Below are 18,290 nucleotides of genomic sequence, written 5' to 3' on the forward strand. Positions count from 1 at the left end.
CTTTCAAGCCAGTAGAGACAGGCAAAATGGACCTCGGTTCAAATGTCACATACAGAAGATGAGACATACATTGTATGCTTTGACATAAGGCCATACACTACAAATGATCCTGTGACAGTAGAACAGTATTGCCAGGTCACTGGGTTCCCTGTGACTTTTCCTGGAATTTTCCTCAGGAGATGTGGGTTGCTATATTTTCAGCTGTTTTTATAGCTACCAGACACATTTTAGATGGTCGGTGTTTACAGACCAAGACAAACAAAACATGCTCATCTCAGAAACATTCCTAGGCCACTGGCAAGAACTCATCTCTGCTAGCCATGGAGAGTGATCTTTTGCTCTCAGGACTCTCACTGGTTGCCTGAGTTAGTTACAACTGTTGCTTCCAACCAATAAATCTTTTTTGAGGCTGGTTTTAGAACTTTGTGGGCTGGTTCAGCCTAGCTGATCTGGCAACACTGCTTGGCAGACGATCACAGAAAGCTCTGTTGCTTTCATGTACCTATCATGATGCCACTCGTGTGGGGCACCGTGCTGCTGTCAAATGTCTTCTCCAGGGCAGCCACTCCGAATTCGTTCAGGTCCAGGTCATCCAAGGCAGATTCTGCCGGACACAGAGGTACCAATTATGTTACAAAGGACCAACAACTTCAAGAGATAGTGTGGCCCAAAGAGCCTACATACTGCAACAGCCATGGCTGTCTACTGGACAGTGTACTCAGCCCTTCTCTCGATCCTGTGCAGTCGCTAGTAAATGATTCGTGGTGAGTGTAACAGGCAGCTTTTCATATTGGTTTCCGTTGCCTGACCCAATTCCCCAAGATTTTATATCAGCTCGTTCCCAACAGTTACATGAAAACAGACATACAAATTTGGAATAATAGCAATCCTCACAGATCTCCCCCCTAGTGATGTTCCGGTTCAGTTCATACTATGTGACAACACCTACCCATGTTCTGTCTGGTTATGGCTAGTGCTGTATCACCAACATACTGAGGAGAGGCCTAGAAAGGGACTAGCAGCAGCAGGCAGATTGCAAATCAGGTCTGAGGTTCAAAGACAGTATAAGGTGAAGAAAGCTTACATAGTGCCTGCCCAATGCTATATCTAACCATTTCATTACAATATACCTCATCACAGACCTACAGCTATACATATACTTATATACATACATATATATATATGTGTCCCCGCCCCCCGGGCCTGTTCATTTGTATTGACTACTTTTATCATTGTAATTAATTTACATCAGAAATGCTGGCTCATGAAAGAGGATTCAAAGAATCTAACTGACAGAACAGCAGTGACTCCCCTATGGGAGCCCCTTGCTCTACTCTTCTAGGGACTTTGTCCTACACTTGGACCTCTGGATGGGGAGAGATCAGCATACAGCTGACCAGCCCCTCCTGTTAAAATCCGCAAAGGGAAAATAAAGAATTTGTAGCTGTGGAGACTGTCACTGATTTTCTGCTCTACACAGTGTATACCCCAAGTCTGACAAACCCACGCACTCTCTCAGGAACAGATGTTATTCATATAGAGTGAAAATCACCCCGGTGCAGAGGGCAAGCTTACGATCTATGCACCATCAAACCTCACTTAAGCACTATTTTGAAGGCCCAAGTTGCACTTAAGGAGTGCATAGCCCTGGTGCTGATCCTCTGTGCAGGGGTGAATGTCATCCGTAATGATCTGCAGAAAAGATCTGCTGAGCCATAGTCATAGAAACCCTAGAATTGCTGGGAGGTGCCAACACTACCAGGGAAATGTGGGATAAGAAACTAGAGCACACTTTAACATCCCTCAGCCTCATGGCTGCAACATGTTATTCCAATTCTCATGCCTGAAGAGCCCCTCCTGAGAGCCTCACTCCGTGTAAATAAACAAGCAGTGTTACCTATAACAGACTCCACTGTGTCACTGGTAGGGTAGAAAGGAAGGGCATTGGCGTTCATGCCTGGGATGCTGCTGGTGCCAGCGGGGCTTGGTGGTGTTGCTGCCAGACTGGAGGTGATACTGGAAGAGATGCTGGAAGTCAAAGGGCTGCCCACTGGAAGAATCCCCAGTATGTCCTGAAACAAGAAGGGGGAGGTAAGAAATTAAACATATCCACAAAAGAATCACTTCAATAACAGGCAGAGATACGGCATCAGCCAAGGCACATTAGTGAATGTGTTCTTTGCTGCTCCCATTCAGACAGATGGTTACTGCCACCAGTGTGGGGGCGGGGAAAGAGGGGGAGATTAACTGTTTGTGTTTCATGTCTACAGGTTTGTTTCCTTTTAGCCTTACAAAGATCCTTCAGGCCTCACTGAAACGAACTCACATGACCCACAGGTAGTATACAATCAGGGGTCTGGGTCACTCACTCAGCAAACACATTTCTTGGAAACTGACAGGAAACCCTCTTTACAGGGACCCTTTCTCTGCCACAGTCCAGAACTGTGAAGCTACCTTGAACTCACGCAGGCCTTGGCCTTCACACACAAGTCTCCAGAAACCCCTGGAGGGCCCTCCCTTCTCAAAAGATCATTTCTGACCTAGAGTGCCCCGACTCCGTCTGGCCTGTCATTGGCTTCCTCCGATTTGTTTGGCTCCGCAGATCTGGCTAGCATTCTCATTTGAGGTGGGGTGAGCTCCAAGCAAGGTCTCAGAGCTCTGTTGGCATTACCGTACCTGTTTGGGCTGTAACAGAGGCTGCTCCTGGCTCCTGTATTCCAGTGAATGGGATTTTATTTTCGCTTGCTGCAGTAAATAAACAGAACAAAAGATAAGCAGGGGGATTAACAGCTAAATTGGAAATGGCTGACTGATGGCTTTTGGAGAGGCCATGAGGAACATGCACAGCCCCCACCCCTTCTATTAGGTTGTCCTGGATGCTTTAGAATCCAAAAAGCGGAGCTGGATGTTTAACAAAGGAGAATCCCCCTGAATCACTCGCCCTCTCGATACACGGACATTCTGCTCAGTTATTTACGGATCTATTGCAATTATGTTTGCATTTAACTGAATTACCCCTTCATTAACATTAATAACTTCTTAAGAATACAAGACCAAGTATGGATTCCATTCCATTGCCCATAGTCTCTGCCATTCTCCAATAAAATTGGTAGGAAGCACATTACATTTTTATTTACTTTCAGATTTATTTATTTTTGACAAGATGCTTTACTGTTTATTTTGCTACTTCTCCAGACAAGGTCCCAACCAGGATTACTTAGTTTAAAAAGGAGAGGGAAAAAAAGTGACATCAATTTCCCCATCTGCAAAATGGGGATAATGATACTGAGTTCCTTTGTGAAACGCTTTGAGATCTACTGATGTAAAAAAGATAGGGTAGAGGTGAGCCAGACTCTCCTACTTTCATTTCCCATTAACAAAAACAATAAAGACACATGTAATGAAATTAAAAAGCAACCAAAAAAACAGACTCAAGGAAATCATTTTTTTAACCTGTGGAACTCAATGCCATTATAGATGCCACTGAGCCAAGAGCTTAGTGGGATTCCAAAACAGAGTGGATATCTATATGGAAAAAAATATATCCACAGTTCCACTACCTCAGATAAAAAAATTACAAGTGATTTCAAGCCTCTTGCTTCAGGACATTATTAGCCAACCGCCAACTACAATAACGAGGGTCAGGAAGAAACTTCCCTCATGAGCATGTCATTGCATAATGGTTTATTATGGAGGTATGGCTGCTGTTATCCTGCTGTATCTGTGACAGAAGACAACATGGGATCAATTACACACCCTGAGGCTGTGAAAAGGTGCCCAGGATCTGCTCTGCTTGTTTCATTTACTGGGCAGGATCCTTGTGATTCAGAGAAACACATTCCAGACATAAAAAGGGCTGTTCATCATTGTATTGAGAATACAGAGAGTAAATAGCTCTAAGAGAGTAGGGAGAAGGGGAGGTTCAGGCATGAGGCACAACAGTATCAGAGAAAATGAAGCACTTGCCTGCCATGATCTGCCTCAGCTTTTTGGTTCACCCTTTTGGGGTGAGGGAAAGATGGGATGGAGAGTTAGACAAAAAAAAGTTGCTATGAAAATGATGAATGATTGACTGCTGAGGATGGACCCTGTCACCTGAATGAATTAAGAGGAGAAAGAGCAGCAGAAGAGCACAGAATTCCTCTCTTGTTTTACTTAATTGATTCATTTTATCACTTTAATCTTATGCCCACAGGGGGCCACGGTCTGGTGAACAGGCAGGTGAGATATGGACACAAAGATCTTTCTGTACTGCTTTCCCTAAATAGTGCACTGTGTGTATGTGGCAGTCACAACTGAACTGATCTCAGGCTTGTCTTTCTTTGTGTGCAATTGATGCTGTGTTATGTTAGCACATCTGCGTGTGTTTGATAACACACCTGCTAGATCACCCAGTGCATCTCTTCCTTGCTGACACTCATCTGAATGCAAAATGTGACATAAGCAGGAGTCAGCAGTTAGAGTGGAGAGAGAGACGCACGCATACAAACAGAATCACTGCCCATTGTTTTTCCCACCCCTGCTGAGAGGATTCTTGCCAACACACTTGGCAATGTTGCAGCTAAGCCTCACTGAAGGTTTTTAATACATTTCAGGGCCAGCCCCAATGTCTGCAACCCTGAATTTGGTGCAACACCAGTTAAAAACTCCACATTTTTCTCCTTCATGCCCAGGTACAGTAGTAAAGAAACGCCTGTATTTCTGAATAACATCAGAGAGTACAAAACTAACCAAAACAGGCAGAAAAATTAAAAGCGGAGATAGAATTTCAATCTATAATTTGCTCTGTTGAGTCGTGGGGGAGGAAAGAGTGATGTAAATTATGGATGAAACACAGAACATGCCACATCCAGCACAGAAGAGATCTGCTGTGCAGCATGTTTGCAGGTTACTGGCGCCTTTCATCCAAAGTGCTTAAAAGCCTTTACAACCTGTACAACCCCACTGTGCAATAAGTGTTATCATGCCCATCTTACACCTAGGTAAACTAGAGCATGAAGAGGTTAAGCAACTTGCCAAAAGGTCCCAGAGAAACTCAGCAGCAGAGTCATGCACAGAACCCAGGAGTCGTGACTCTGAGACCGTGCTGTACATCACACTCCGTCCCCACTGCACATGAAGGGGTGGAAGAGGATCAATACTAAAAGGGGGTTTATTGGCACAGCTTTTCCAGTCTTGTGTCACAACCTGATAGAATCTAAAGCTAATTCTTTTGTGCACAGCATGAAAACTCCTTAATGAAAAGTTATTTGTGTTACTTGCTTAGGAAGCCAGGCCAGATATTCAGGTCTCTTGGCTAAATCTGCTGTCTTTCTTTTTTTAAAACCTAGTATCATTTATCCAGCTACATTCTGATTCTTATACTTGTACTGTGGTCGCTTTTGCATGCATGCTAAGCAACCACCCTGTTTTACTGGGCATGTGTTTTGGATGACATATTACTTATGCATTCAACTGAACCATTATGGAGCATCACAGAAAGCCTGGTTCACTAATGTGAACTTTAATATGGACGGCCCAGATCCCTTCAGAGTAGCACAATGAGAGCAGAAAATGGCAGAAGATAGAGACTCCAATTTTGGGTCTTTGCCTAGTTTTCTGCCAACTGTAAATTTTCATTTTTGGGGGAAATGTAAGAGTCCATCTTTCATTTCTTTGAGAAGAGCATTCTCAATCTTTTGCTGTTAGCTAAACATTAGCTGAGCTGATGTTTGAAAATCACTTTAAAGATGAAGAGTTATGTAGGTGCTAAGTGTTAATATTATATTATTACTGCTCTGTTAGCTCAGCGTTGCCAAAAACTATCTTCAACCAAAGAACAATAACAGCAAAGGTGCAACTTCCCCTTCATTCATCTCAAGGAGAGAGGAATGAGATGGCTCATTTAAATACTATCACTATGAAATCTACATCATACCCAGGTTACAGAACTAGGCAAAAGCTTCTGACCAAAATGTTCAAATATGAGCGCCTAAAGTTGGGTGTCTAATTCCTGGCCTGATTTTCAAAAGTGCTGAGACCCTGCAGGACCCACTGAAGTCAATGCAAACTGTGGCCTCTCAGCACCTCTTAAAAATCAGACCGCTTTTATTTATTAGATGCCTAATTTTGGGCACCTCCATTTGAATATTGTAGATTTTTCTTTACAGGGCTTTAGCACAGTTCAGTAGCATAGGTACGATACAACTTGGCTGCATGCACACACGCAACACCACACTATGTCAGAGCACAGTGCCAGAACACAATGTGTTTGTGGTGCAGACTGGGCCTCACTCACACACACTCATCTGGAGACATGGCCCTTCTAAGTGTCATATTTATATTCCCTCCCGCTTCCTCCTCAGGTTGGGCTCTTTGCCCATGTTTTCTCCAGAGCAGGGTCTCCCTCGGGCCTGGCCTCTGTTAGCAGGAGACTGGGGTTCTCTTGGCCCTTCAGCCTTGGAGCTGCCCAGTGACTCCTTTTCTACAGCACTTGCAATGGAAAACGAGCATGTGGCTTTTCTTTTGTTTTTAAACAACGGCTACAAGCTGCTGTACTTAGCAGGGAGATGTGGTGGAGACACAGCCCGCCCTGCACTTTGAGCCCAAAGACACATTACATAGATTTGCAATTCCCGGTTTCTTAAGCCATGCCCATGTTAAGCAAACACCAGAACTGGTTTTGAAAACGGTTTAAATTAATAGGGCTTAAACGCTGTTCATTCCACAACTAAATCATTTTAACTAAACCAAACGGTGGTCAAGACTAGCTTCCTGGCAGGCTTGAAACGTGACTCTTCCACCCAGCTGTAAAAAAATCATGTGGGCACACATGATATTAATGACTTCTAAATCACGTCATTTTTTCAAGACCTTATCTAAGCTGGGGATTTCAATTGTTTGTATTGTAACAGAAGTGCAACGTGGACAGTGCCTTTTAGGCTTAATGCTAATTTTCTCAATGTAATGTAGACAGGGCCTAAATGTGGCCAGATTAAAGGCAGATTTTCTGGGCACCTCTGCTTTCAGTAATATACAACCATATCTCAGTTTGGTAGAGACCAGCCCTCATGAAAAGATGTCTGTGAAAATGTCTTTTTCAATCCCTAACAAAAATCTACTTATCACACTAGCAATATCATCAGCAACAGCAATTTACAGAACATCACTTTACAGAATAAAGATGAAGCCACCATCCCTGTCCAGGACACAGATGAGTCATCAATTTCAGAAGGGAAAATGCAGAGAAATTACTGGTAACACCAAGGAAGGAAATCAATGGAAGAATTGGACCTGAAGGTGGAAAAGGTGGCACATGGCAGACAAGAAACAGGAGATTGTTCTAAGCTTAGGGAGCAGTATTATTAAGACTTTAAACTGAGAATGGAAAGAGACAAAGGGAGCAATTATGCAAGAGGATTGGGAGGCACATCAAGAATAAGAGGAATGACAGTTCAGTTATAGGTCAGGATGAGATTATGTGGGGCAAGTGAGAAGGAGAAGTTACTTACCTCAGGCAGTAACTGGTGTTCTTCGAGATACGTGCCCCTATGGATGCTCCACATCAGGATGTGTGCATGCCTCCACAACTCTTGATGGGAAATTTTTGTCAGCAGTATCTGTGGGTCCACGCCTGCCCCCTAGATATCATTGTGCTCCAGTATGAGGATATAAAGGGGATGGACCGGCCATCACTCCAGTTCCTTCTCAGCCATGAATGCTCAGCAAAAGGACTCTGAGGCAGAGGGGAAGGATGGCAGATACTGGGGCATCCATAGGGATACACTTCTTGAAGAACTCCAGTTACTGTACAAGGCAAATAACCTCGCCTTCCTCTTTGAGTAGTGTCCCTATGGGGACTTCATGGCAGGAAATTCCCGAGCAGTACTTCAGTCACAGAGGAGGGTGCTGAGGAGGTGGATTCAGTTTGTAGGAAGCATTACTGAAAGTCACATCGGCTCTGGAAGCAGGCACAAGAGTGTAATGCGGGAAAACATGTGGCTGCCCTGCAGATGTCTGAGATAGGTATGTTTTTCAGTAGGGCTACAGAGGTAGATTGACCCCACATACACCTTTTGTGGCTCTGTCCACCAATTTAGAGAATTGAGGACCCACCAAGGTACAGACCCACACTTGGATAGATTGTGCTTGTTGGGGTGGTAGATGGTGCTCATCCAGGCTTGAAGACACTAAAAGCGTGGTCTTGCTAAAATGTATAGGCTTTCATATAGCCCAGAAGTTGCAGAAAATCCCTTGCTGTGGTTTATAGGCTCTGTTGTATTGTTGAAATGAGGCTGAACATTGTGGCAAATCTGTCTTTGGGCAAGTATGCTGTGGCAGTGGACGAATCCAGAGTGTCCCCAATGAAGTCCACTGAGTGAGTGCGAGGATAGACTTATCCACATTGAGGCGGAGGTCCAGTGAATGGAACAAAGATTGCTGTCTGTGTCTCAAGAAATGAGAGACCTTTCAGGAACCATCAACCATGTAGGGAAATATGATTATTCCCATCTGGCAAAGATGGGCTGTGATGGCTGAGAGGACTTTGGTAAAGACTCCTGGGGCAGTGGAGAGGCCAAAGGGTAGAATGCAATACTGGTAGTGGTCCCTGCCCACCAGAAAATGTAGAAAAAATCTGTGTGAGGGGTGCATGGCTATACGAACATAAGTGTTCTGAAGGAAGAGGGAATTATCACTGCTTGGGTTACCATTCTGAAACACTGAGAGTGAACGAAGATGTTCAAAGTCCTGAGGCCAAGAATTAGTCTCCATCCCCTGTTTTTCCTCAGGACGAGGAAGTTCCAGGAATAAAACCCTTTCCAGATAAAGTGTGGTAGAACAGGTTTGATTTTATATTAGGAGGCCTCATGAAACCCTCATGAGAAGGGTTCCTGAAGATGGATGGGACAGGGGAGTTGGGGGTCTGGAAGGAACTGAAATGGGTGGAACAGGCAGTAGAAATCACCTCCAGGATCCAACTGTGTGAGATGATGAGCTCCCAGAAAGGTAGAACATGGGAGAGACAATCCCCATAAGAGTGGAGAGAGGGAAAGGGTCAAAACTGTCGTTTTGAGGATGTTGCCGACTGGGACATCACTGTAGGGGACGGTCCTTTCTTAGTGCATCTGGGCTTCTTCCTGTGGGGGTTCAGCCAATCTTGGGGGGCAGGTAGTGGATGGGATGATAGTGTTGACCCATTCATGATCTATTGTATTTTCTTTTTGCTGCAGGCATTTAGATGCCCAGAGATCAGTGTCACCAGGGGGTCTTTAAGAGAATGGCGCGACGTGTCCATGGCATTGCTGAACAACTTGGGTCCCTCAATGGGAAGGTTCTTGACAGTATTTTGTTCCTTGTGGGGGAAGCTATAGGAATTCAGCCAAGAAGCTCAGTGCAAGACTACTACCATAGCCATGGAACATGCAGCTTTTTGATGGCATCGAGCAAGGCCTGGAGAGACACCTTAGCAACTGTCTGGCCTGTTATGAGGGCTTGAAATTGTTCCCTCTGATCCTGAAGCAGGTGTTCGATAAAAGATAAAAACTGAGTAGTTTGTAAAATCATAATTTGCCATCAGGGCTTGGTTACTGGCTACTCTGAGCTGCAAAGAGGCTGAGTAGCAGCATTTATGGTCCAGAAGGTTCAGCCATTTCAGCTCCTTGTCAGATGGCATTGAGTGGGACTGATGTTGCCTGTTTCATTGGTTAACAGCCATGATAACCAGAGAATTGGTTGTAGGTTGAGAGAAAAAAAATACTCTGAGCCTCTGGGTGGGATCTCCTATTTTTTGTCAGCCCATTTACATATAGGTAATATGGTAGCCACATCGTACAGCCTGGGGCCAGCAAAGCATTGTTGATGGGAAAGGTGATTTTGCCCTGAGGAGACGCATGAAGGATGTCCAACAGGGAATGTTGGTGTTCCTGTATCTCCTCCTGATATTCATTCCATAAAGTCTTGAAATGCCTATAAATCATTGGTCTAAGATGGTGGGGGAGGCATGACAGCCTCATGTGGGGAGGAGGAGGCTTTGTGGGAAGGTGGTGTTTCTTCTTCCTCAGCTGGTTCTTGCTCCTCTCTAAGAGCCTCCTGTAGAGCAGGATCCAAGGGAGACGGTTATTGCTCCTGGTGTATCCTTTTATGAGATGTGTCCAAGTAGAACTGGTTGCCAAAAGGGGCCTCTGGGTCCCAATAAGCCCACTGTGGTGGAAGGGAAAGGGGCAAGGCCCCGTGGCTTTCTTTGTCAGGGCTGCTGGGTGTATATCCTGCCAGGATTTTCTTCCTTAGTGTGTACCCCAAGGGAGAGAGGTTGGCATGAGAAGGTGGAGGAACCTTGTATAGACACGTCAGAATAGGATGAGGTGCAGGGGTGAAAGTAACTTAAAGGACTTACCAGTACCACGGAGTCCTGAGTGGGGGCGTGGCCTCAACTGGAAGAGGCGGGGCCTCAAACGGGAGAGGTGGGGCCTTTCAATATTTAAAGGCCCTGGGGCTCCGGCTGTGGCCGGGAGCCCCAGGGCCTTTAAATCATCCCGGGGCTACCAGCTGCAGAGGCGGCTGGAAGCATCGGGGCTCAGGAGCGAATTAAAGGGCCCGGGCTTCGGCCGCTGCAGAGCTCTGGGCCCTTTAAATCACCGTGGGAGCCCTGCCGCCGCTACCCCAGGGCAGCAGGGCTCTGGTGGTGATTTAAAGGGCCCAGGGCTCCAGCTGCTGAGTGAAGCCCCAGGCCCTTTAAAGCGCCGCCAGAGCTCTGGCAGCAGGGCTCAGGCAGCACTTTAAAGGGCCTGGGGCTCCGGCAGCCGGGCTTGGGTGAGGATTTAAAGGGCCTGGTGCTCTGGCTGCTGCGGAGAGCCCCAGGCCCTTTAAAGCGCCGCCGGAGCCCTGCCGGCTTACTTTCACCTCTGATGAGGTGTCATCCTCAGTGACCATCAGAGGAGCAAGTGGTGCTGCTACCAGTAACTAAGTTGGTACTGGGATCTGGAAAGGGTCCTGTAACTGCACTGGTACCAGAGGCTGATACTTGATTGGCTGGTGAGATGGTACCAGAGGATGTGGCAGTACCAGCAGGAAATTACTCTCAGTACACTCAAAAAGTTTGTGGGAAACTGGTGACTATGTCAGTACTAGAGGACAAGTCACTGTTGAAGATGGTAGGGTCAGAGGGTAAGTAGTGTGATGACAAATGGGCCTACAAATTTACCCAAATTGGGAGCTCAACTCTAAAAAGTAGGTAAAAATTCATAAGATGTTAAAATAACCTTTAATAACAAATGTTGATGGAAAAAGGTATGAAAGGGAGACAGAATAATTGAATTAATCTAAACAAAAAGGCTGAGTTGAGATGATTCAATGACTGTGTTGAAATTATGCTTGTAAAAAACAGGAGATGTGGAGCCGGAAGTTAACAAGCCAAAACTGGTACGTCTGAAATTAAACTCCCTTTTTGTGGGGAAAGTATCAAAGAACAAAAAGAACAGACGGAAAAAAACAGACAAAGGCTACTGGCACGAACTTCACCACCATGGCTGCTGCTGCTACCTCCACCATTTCCTGGTGGGCCTTCATCATCCTGACGATAATTTTACATGAGTAATTATAAAAATAAAATACCAAAAAATTAAGTGAAGAGAGGCAGCAAGCTGTGTGTCTAGCGAACGGAAAACACGACGCTCCATCTCAAGTCACAGACAGTTCAGTAAGAAGTGGAATGGTGGCGGGTCAACCCTGCCTTATATTCTTGACATGGATATCTAGAGAGCAGTTGCAGACCCATGAACACTACTCACAAAATTCTCCAATCTAGAGTGTACAGGCTCATACACATCCTGATGTGTAGCACTCCTAGGGACACTACTTGAAGAACAAGGAGTCTCAATTTAACGTGGAAGCCAGGGAAAAGATTCCAGAAGAAGGATGATATGGTTGGAGCAGTGGGAGAGGAAGAGGACTAGCAGTGGTGTTTTAGACAGACTAGAGAAGTGAAAGGTGACAACAGCAGAGGTCAAGGTGCAGTGATCAAGGTGACCAAGATGTGAACAAGGATTTTAGCAGTCAAGAGAGAGAGGAAAAGATTAATTCTGGGATATTCTACATCCGAAGAGAACCTGGATCGGGAAGGAGGATATATAAATGACATCAAGTTGCTATCCAATGGTAATAGAGAAGGAAAGAGGTGGAGAGTGACTTGAAGTAAAGAGGAGAAGCTAAATTTTTGACAGACTGAGTTTGCAATGGCAGTAGGACACCCACGAGTTGATGTGAGATTGAATGGATTGATGGAGGTTGGGCGTGGAAGAGTAGATTTGGGAATCAAACATTGTGGCAATAGCGTGTTACTTTTGTTCCACAGACGGAGGAATCAATAAAACTAAGTCAGGCAATTGCTCTCCACCACCCAACACTCCCTTCTTACCTGGCATTTGAAGCTCTTCAGATACTCAGCTCCCACCTGATCCTCCCGCTCAAACCCTGGTGCCTTCTTGTAGCTGCTCGCTGCTGTTACTGAGTCTGTGGGAAAACCAATGCTCTCCAAGCTGTGTTGTTTCCCAATGGCACCAGGAGGGGACCCACATATATTAGATGGACTTCCGAGACTGCTGTTCCTACAAAGAATCTAATGGGAGAAGAAAACACAAGGGTCATAAAAATGGAGAGTTCAAACAGTCAGCAGCACTGAATCAAATGATTCCTAAGGACACTGATTCTCTTACTTCCTTGTTTGTGCATTAGCTTTATTGATGGTCAGCACAAAGAGACAAATCTAGACAGCCAGTAGGGGGAGCACAAAATACCGTTTGTGTGCAAATCTCACAAATATAATGGCTCTTTGTTGTAATTTCTCAGCAACGCAGTGGTGGAGTTAGCCCAGTGATTTGTAACCTGAGGCTCTAGAGACACTTCAACCCCTCTGCAGCCTCACATGCAACTCATGGAGTTCACAGGCCTGATCAAAGCTCTTCTCATTTTCCTTAAGCTACAGGGTGATTCAGGTTAGGATCCTGTCTGCACTTTGAGGAGGAAAAGTGTTTTAACCCTGTTAGACAGTAGTAAAAACACCTGAGCCTGCAGGAGCAGCGGAGTAGAACAGCATCTACCGGAGGAACTGCACCCTGCTAGTCTGAAAATCCTAGCGTAGACAAGGCCAAAGTATCGACAACCAGTGTTAAAACAAGGCTCCCCAACAGGTTCTCTCCTTTGGGACACAACCATGCATCATGCATTTAAACGGTATTATTTCTGCAACTTAGAACTATGTTTGCACATGCTTGTTGATCCCAAAGTTTGAAATGCTGCATAGAGAGGGCTGGAGATCCAAAGAGGGAATGCTGGGAGCGTCCTACAATGTTTTGATTCTTTACACAGGCTGTCTGCTATTTTCCCTCCCCTGCACCTGCAGTCACTACTTACTGTGGTGGAGGTGGGGCTAGTTGGCAGAGTTCCTGGTTTACTCCACACCTAAAGTACAAATACAAAACAGAACAGGCCATGTGAGGTTGGTTACTTCACTGAGTATTTTCCTTTGATTAATTACTCATGTAAAATTATCATCAGCAAAGCTATATTTGTTTGCAGACTACATGCAGCTGCCCTGATGACTGAGGAAATGACAAAAAGGCATGTGTTTCCTTTTTTGGTATGTGTTCATGGATGAGGTAGCGTTCAATTTTAAAGACTGAAGCGCTCCAGAAAGAGAATAGACCTCAGCGATCATCAGATGGAACAGACGTTCAGTTTCCCTGTGGCTTGCCCAGCATTCAGATGGCACTTTCACAGAAAATAAAAGAATGTTTGTACTTTATTCCACAGTGTTATTTACTAAGAGAAAATAAATGAGTTCAACTCATCTAAACCAGTTTAGAATTTGCAATCATGATTTAAGACCATGCCATTGTAGCTCTTCAAAATCTTCATCAACAGTTTGGGAATGCTGCAAGCTCCAAAGTGGCTTAATGCAAATAGGCAAAGATAAAAAACCGGGGGAAAAAATCAGAAAGAAAAGAAGATGCCTTGTACCCCACTCACTCCTGTGTCTGTATGTTTGTCTACTTTGATTGTAAGCTTTTCTTGTCAGGGACCTCTTGTCTTGTATGTACAGCTAATGTACATAGCACACCTCGGGGCACTGTATAAACTAGTAAATGTAGCAGGGCTTGGCCACCCCTCAGTAAATCACAAATATTCTATAATGCCAGACACACTGTGCACAGGCTAAACCGCTTTGAGATTTCATGTGTAAGCAAACTAAACTACAGTTTCGTACTCTGGATTATACTGGTTCATGCCTTGTACATGGAAACAGAAGCCCTACATTCTTCTCCAAGCAGAAAGGAGTTAGGCTGGATGCACTGCTGCAATCCACTCTTCACTTTCCTGAAAAATACCTTAACCCAGAGCTAAAAAGGAAACTTTCGAGAGAATGAAAAGCAGAGAAGTGCTATAGGCATGAAGTGGGTTTTTATGAGTAAGATTGAAACCTATGTCCCTCCCCAAGTAAGCTCTCTGAGGGAAGTACTGAGCTGAGAGCCAACAAAATTCAAATCCTTTGGGAAATGTTCCTCCTCTGGAAGACAGTGGTACAACAGGTCAGGGAAATGCAGGTTCACAACATGTGGACAAATGCTTCCCAGCAGGGTCACATACATTGCTAAGGTCCGGGGCATGTGGACTGGAAGGGCTCACTGGAACAGAATCACCAGCAGCTGATGGCATATACATCACAGGGCCTGTTTGCGTTGGGCTGGATACAGCTGAGGATGGCTGTAAATCTTCATTGAGTGGAGGCTCTGCGAGAAATAGAAGGGCATGCAATATCACTCAAAGCTACATGAATGGCCAGGGACCACAAAATGCTTGGGAAGAACAGCAGCTACGCACATCTCCTGCTGCTAGCTCTCCACAGGGAATGTTTCAGGGATGCTTATTTTTAATCAGTATAGAAGCAACAAGAAATCCTATCAGGCAAAATGGGCATTTCTCATCTTATATTATTACTCTTTCTCCAGTTCTGCAATCTGCTGGTCTCTAGCTCTGTAATACCTCTTCCTCCAATAGTATTTTTACTAAGTGAATTACATGCTACACATTCAGGATATCCTGAACTAACTAGGGGTTTTATCCATGCTATGCACACAGGTGATTGATTTGTTATGATTAGGAAAGGGAGATAGATACATTTCCGTAAGTTCTCAACACCAACCATTACAGAAAATGGTAATGTGTGTACAAGGCTATGGAATTGCACCCTTCCCTTTAAACATCATAAATACCCAGGAAAATAGTGCAGGCTTTCGCTGCACTGATTTAAAACATTATTCAGCCCTCAGCAACAAATGGCTATCACTCGTGAAATTCATCAGGATGATTTCCAAGAGATTTAGATGTTCTTGGATATGATTTTATTTTCCTTTTTATAGGGGCTTCCATCTGTGGATCTCAAAGCACTTCACATATAGTAATGAATTAAACCTCATTACACTTCTGTCAAGACAGAAATTATTATTTTCACTTTTTAGATGGGCAAATCAAGGCACAAAGAGATTTGCTCAAGGTCATGCAGTGAATCAGTCTCAGAGCAAGGATTAGAGCCCATTTCTACTTGCTCACAATCACTCTGCGCCGATTACCTAAATTCAGCATTACAACTTGGGTGCAGAATCCAATGGGAACAATGGGATGTGAAAGAGCTAGCCCTCATTTATAAATGCAAGTGTCGACAGTAATAACCAAATTTATCAACCAGAATTATGACAAAGAAACTAAAAGGGACCGGAATTCAAGTTTTCTGTTATGCATGAAAGTGGCTTCCAGTATGGAAGTCCCAAATTCAAACAGACATTTGTAACTAGCTCTATTACATCCAGAGAAATATGAAGAACAAGCCAACAACAGACTCTCTGCTCTCATTTAAAGGGGCATTGTCAGGAGCTATAGAGGTTTTCTGGAAAACGGTTAAAAATGTTTACTAGTGCCGTTTAAAAAAATATTAATAAAAACAGCTCTTATCTGGATTTAAATAATCTTGTGCGCTATTTGTGACTCAAATGTTAGAGCATCATTTAGTACTGTATAAGAGAATTAGCAAGAGAACCCGCCTAATAACATTCCTTAGTGTTTATATAGCACTTTTCATCTTCAAAGCACATTACCGACCATTAATTAAATCCTCACACTAAAATACTATCATTACTTAATACGTGGAGAAACATGCACAGAAAGTTGAAGTGTGCAGAAGGTCACTCTAAATGATCATGATGGTCCCTTTTGGCTTTAAAGTCTATGACTTGTCCAAAACTGCAGAGGGAGGGAGTGTTGGCGTTGGGATTAGAACTCAGGAGATCCTGGCTGCCAATTATAGGAGGCACAACTAGACTAGAAACAAATCTATTTTTGTTGTCTAATCTCAGTTAAGATACAAGATGTAAATTAAAAACACAAATGGTAAAAATAAATTTGATTTTTAAATGTTAATAATCTCATGTCAGAAATTACATTCTAAGATTTTTAAGAACTCATATGCTTTGAACTTGACTGTGTCCCAGTTTAACCATATGAAGAAGAAAGGCAGTGCTCTCTCTATAATATAGTCCTTATAATTCTGAGGATATGGAGAGCTGAGCTAGTGAGATATAAGAGAGGGAAAGATGTTTCAAAAGTGAAGGTAATGAGTAACCATGATTGTAGCCCTACAAAACATCTATTGCCTTCAGCTGTGCTCACACCTCCTATTGGCATCATGACTTTAAATGAACTACCAAAGAAAGCTCTCCTCTTTGTGGTCCTATCTACTCTGGCCTGGAGCACCAAACTAAAGACATTTATGGCTAAAGCATCACTGAAAGATGAGAGAAGAAGCCAACATACGTTCTACATGTGCAAAGGCACAGAAGGGTCCCCGAGGACAGCTGCCAGACTGCTGCATGTCGTTGCACTTGGTGGATTTGTAGATCTGAGACGAAAAAACAAAACAAAACACACAGAGACATAGTAAGAAAAGACTGAGCGTCGTGACTCAGGCAGAGAAATACCTAAAATGGATTCAACAGTGAGACAGAAACACAGACTAGAGTCACAGACACAAACAAAGATGTCAGAGTATCCACTTAAATGCTTTGCTTTAAAGAAAGAAAAGCCACTGGAGTTCTGGTAACGTCAATAATTGTCCCATCACAGCTAAGGTCACCTAAGGGTTAGCAGTTGCCATCAGTCCCCAATGACTTCAATTGGAGCTCTGGGTATGGAAGAACAGTAAATTATAGTGTATGGGGAACAACCGATAAATGACAGGCTAGAAAACTGATCCCCTGTTTAGTAAGAAAATGATCAATAACTGACAGATGGGTTCTTCCTTCCTCTGATGGGGAAAATGACATTGCTAGTGTCAGCCAGACAAAACCACTTTCAACACCATAATGTGAAGTGTGACTGTGACATGCTTTCTGTAATTCTTCTGGAAAAGCTTTGGGCCAGTCTGCACTAGCAGTTAAGCCATTTTCAGAACTGGTTCATGGGGACCTGTTACTGACAACTGTCAATTACAAATCACTTTCATAGTAGATAAACCCTATTAGTTCACCTGTGTACCCATTCAGCACATCTACAATACACACACACACACTACGCGTTTACCCTCTCTTTCTCCCTCACACATACTCTTTTCCCCTCCTTCTCTACTTTCCCCCCAAAGGGACCCTTGTCAAATAGCTGTGGTCCAAGCTCACTTCAAATGTGCTGCTTCTGCACTCAAGGACCATGTTGCAAGCAGCTCATCATTCCCTGCCTGTTTGCTGGGCCCTTGCTGCCTACCAACACCTGGAATTCTCCCTCTCAAATAGCAAGATGTCAAATGGGAAGGTCGGGTTACCATACCTCTGGGTGAAACTGCTGCTCTGTGCGAGTGTGGCAGTACTGGCATGTGTCCCCATTCTCACACTTACTGGGGTCTCCCCACTCATCTCCATGTTTCACACTGGGGCATGGTGAAGATCTGTATAAAGAAGGGGTAGTGGAATGCATCAAACATAAACATGTATTGGCCACTCTCAGCCCTACCTCCTGGCACCCCAACATCCCAAACCAGGAGCCAGGCTCTACTGCTCCCCTCCATTGTACACACTCTGCTCTCCCGGCTTCTTCTCCTGCACTCACTCCTTGGTGCCTATGCAGCTTCCTCCCTGCTACCTCTGCAGCTTCTATTGCTTGTAAAGATTGCCCAATTAAAGAGATTTTTTTTTCCCCATCTGAGACTTAATGCTGACTTGAACCAAAATAGTTTAACTGTATTAGTAGGTGATATGATAGTGTCAAAGATACTG

General features: G+C 44.2%; 1 protein-coding gene across 4 annotated transcripts in view; it reads right to left on the bottom strand.

Moving 5' to 3' along the window:
• UNK (unk zinc finger) overlaps positions 1 to 18,290 on the bottom strand; it is a 65,932-nt gene that overhangs the window by 13,013 nt on the left and 34,629 nt on the right. For 3 of the 4 annotated variants that reach the window (XM_044982937.1, XM_044982936.1, XM_044982938.1), the window contains exons 6-13: positions 17,845 to 17,962; positions 16,840 to 16,924; positions 14,620 to 14,762; positions 13,387 to 13,434; positions 12,392 to 12,592; positions 2,677 to 2,745; positions 1,898 to 2,072; positions 503 to 604 (exon numbers count right to left, since the gene is read on the bottom strand). In XM_044982937.1, the coding sequence (XP_044838872.1) occupies positions 503 to 604; positions 1,898 to 2,072; positions 2,677 to 2,745; positions 12,392 to 12,592; positions 13,387 to 13,434; positions 14,620 to 14,762; positions 16,840 to 16,924; positions 17,845 to 17,962 (941 nt within the window). The remainder of the gene's footprint in view (positions 1 to 502; positions 605 to 1,897; positions 2,073 to 2,676; positions 2,746 to 12,391; positions 12,593 to 13,386; positions 13,435 to 14,619; positions 14,763 to 16,839; positions 16,925 to 17,844; positions 17,963 to 18,290) is intronic. The other variant, XM_044982939.1, reaches the window with a different exon arrangement.

Source organism: Mauremys mutica, chromosome 12 (assembly GCF_020497125.1).
Source record: "Mauremys mutica isolate MM-2020 ecotype Southern chromosome 12, ASM2049712v1, whole genome shotgun sequence".
In the NCBI taxonomy this organism is placed as follows: domain Eukaryota; kingdom Metazoa; phylum Chordata; order Testudines; family Geoemydidae; genus Mauremys; species Mauremys mutica.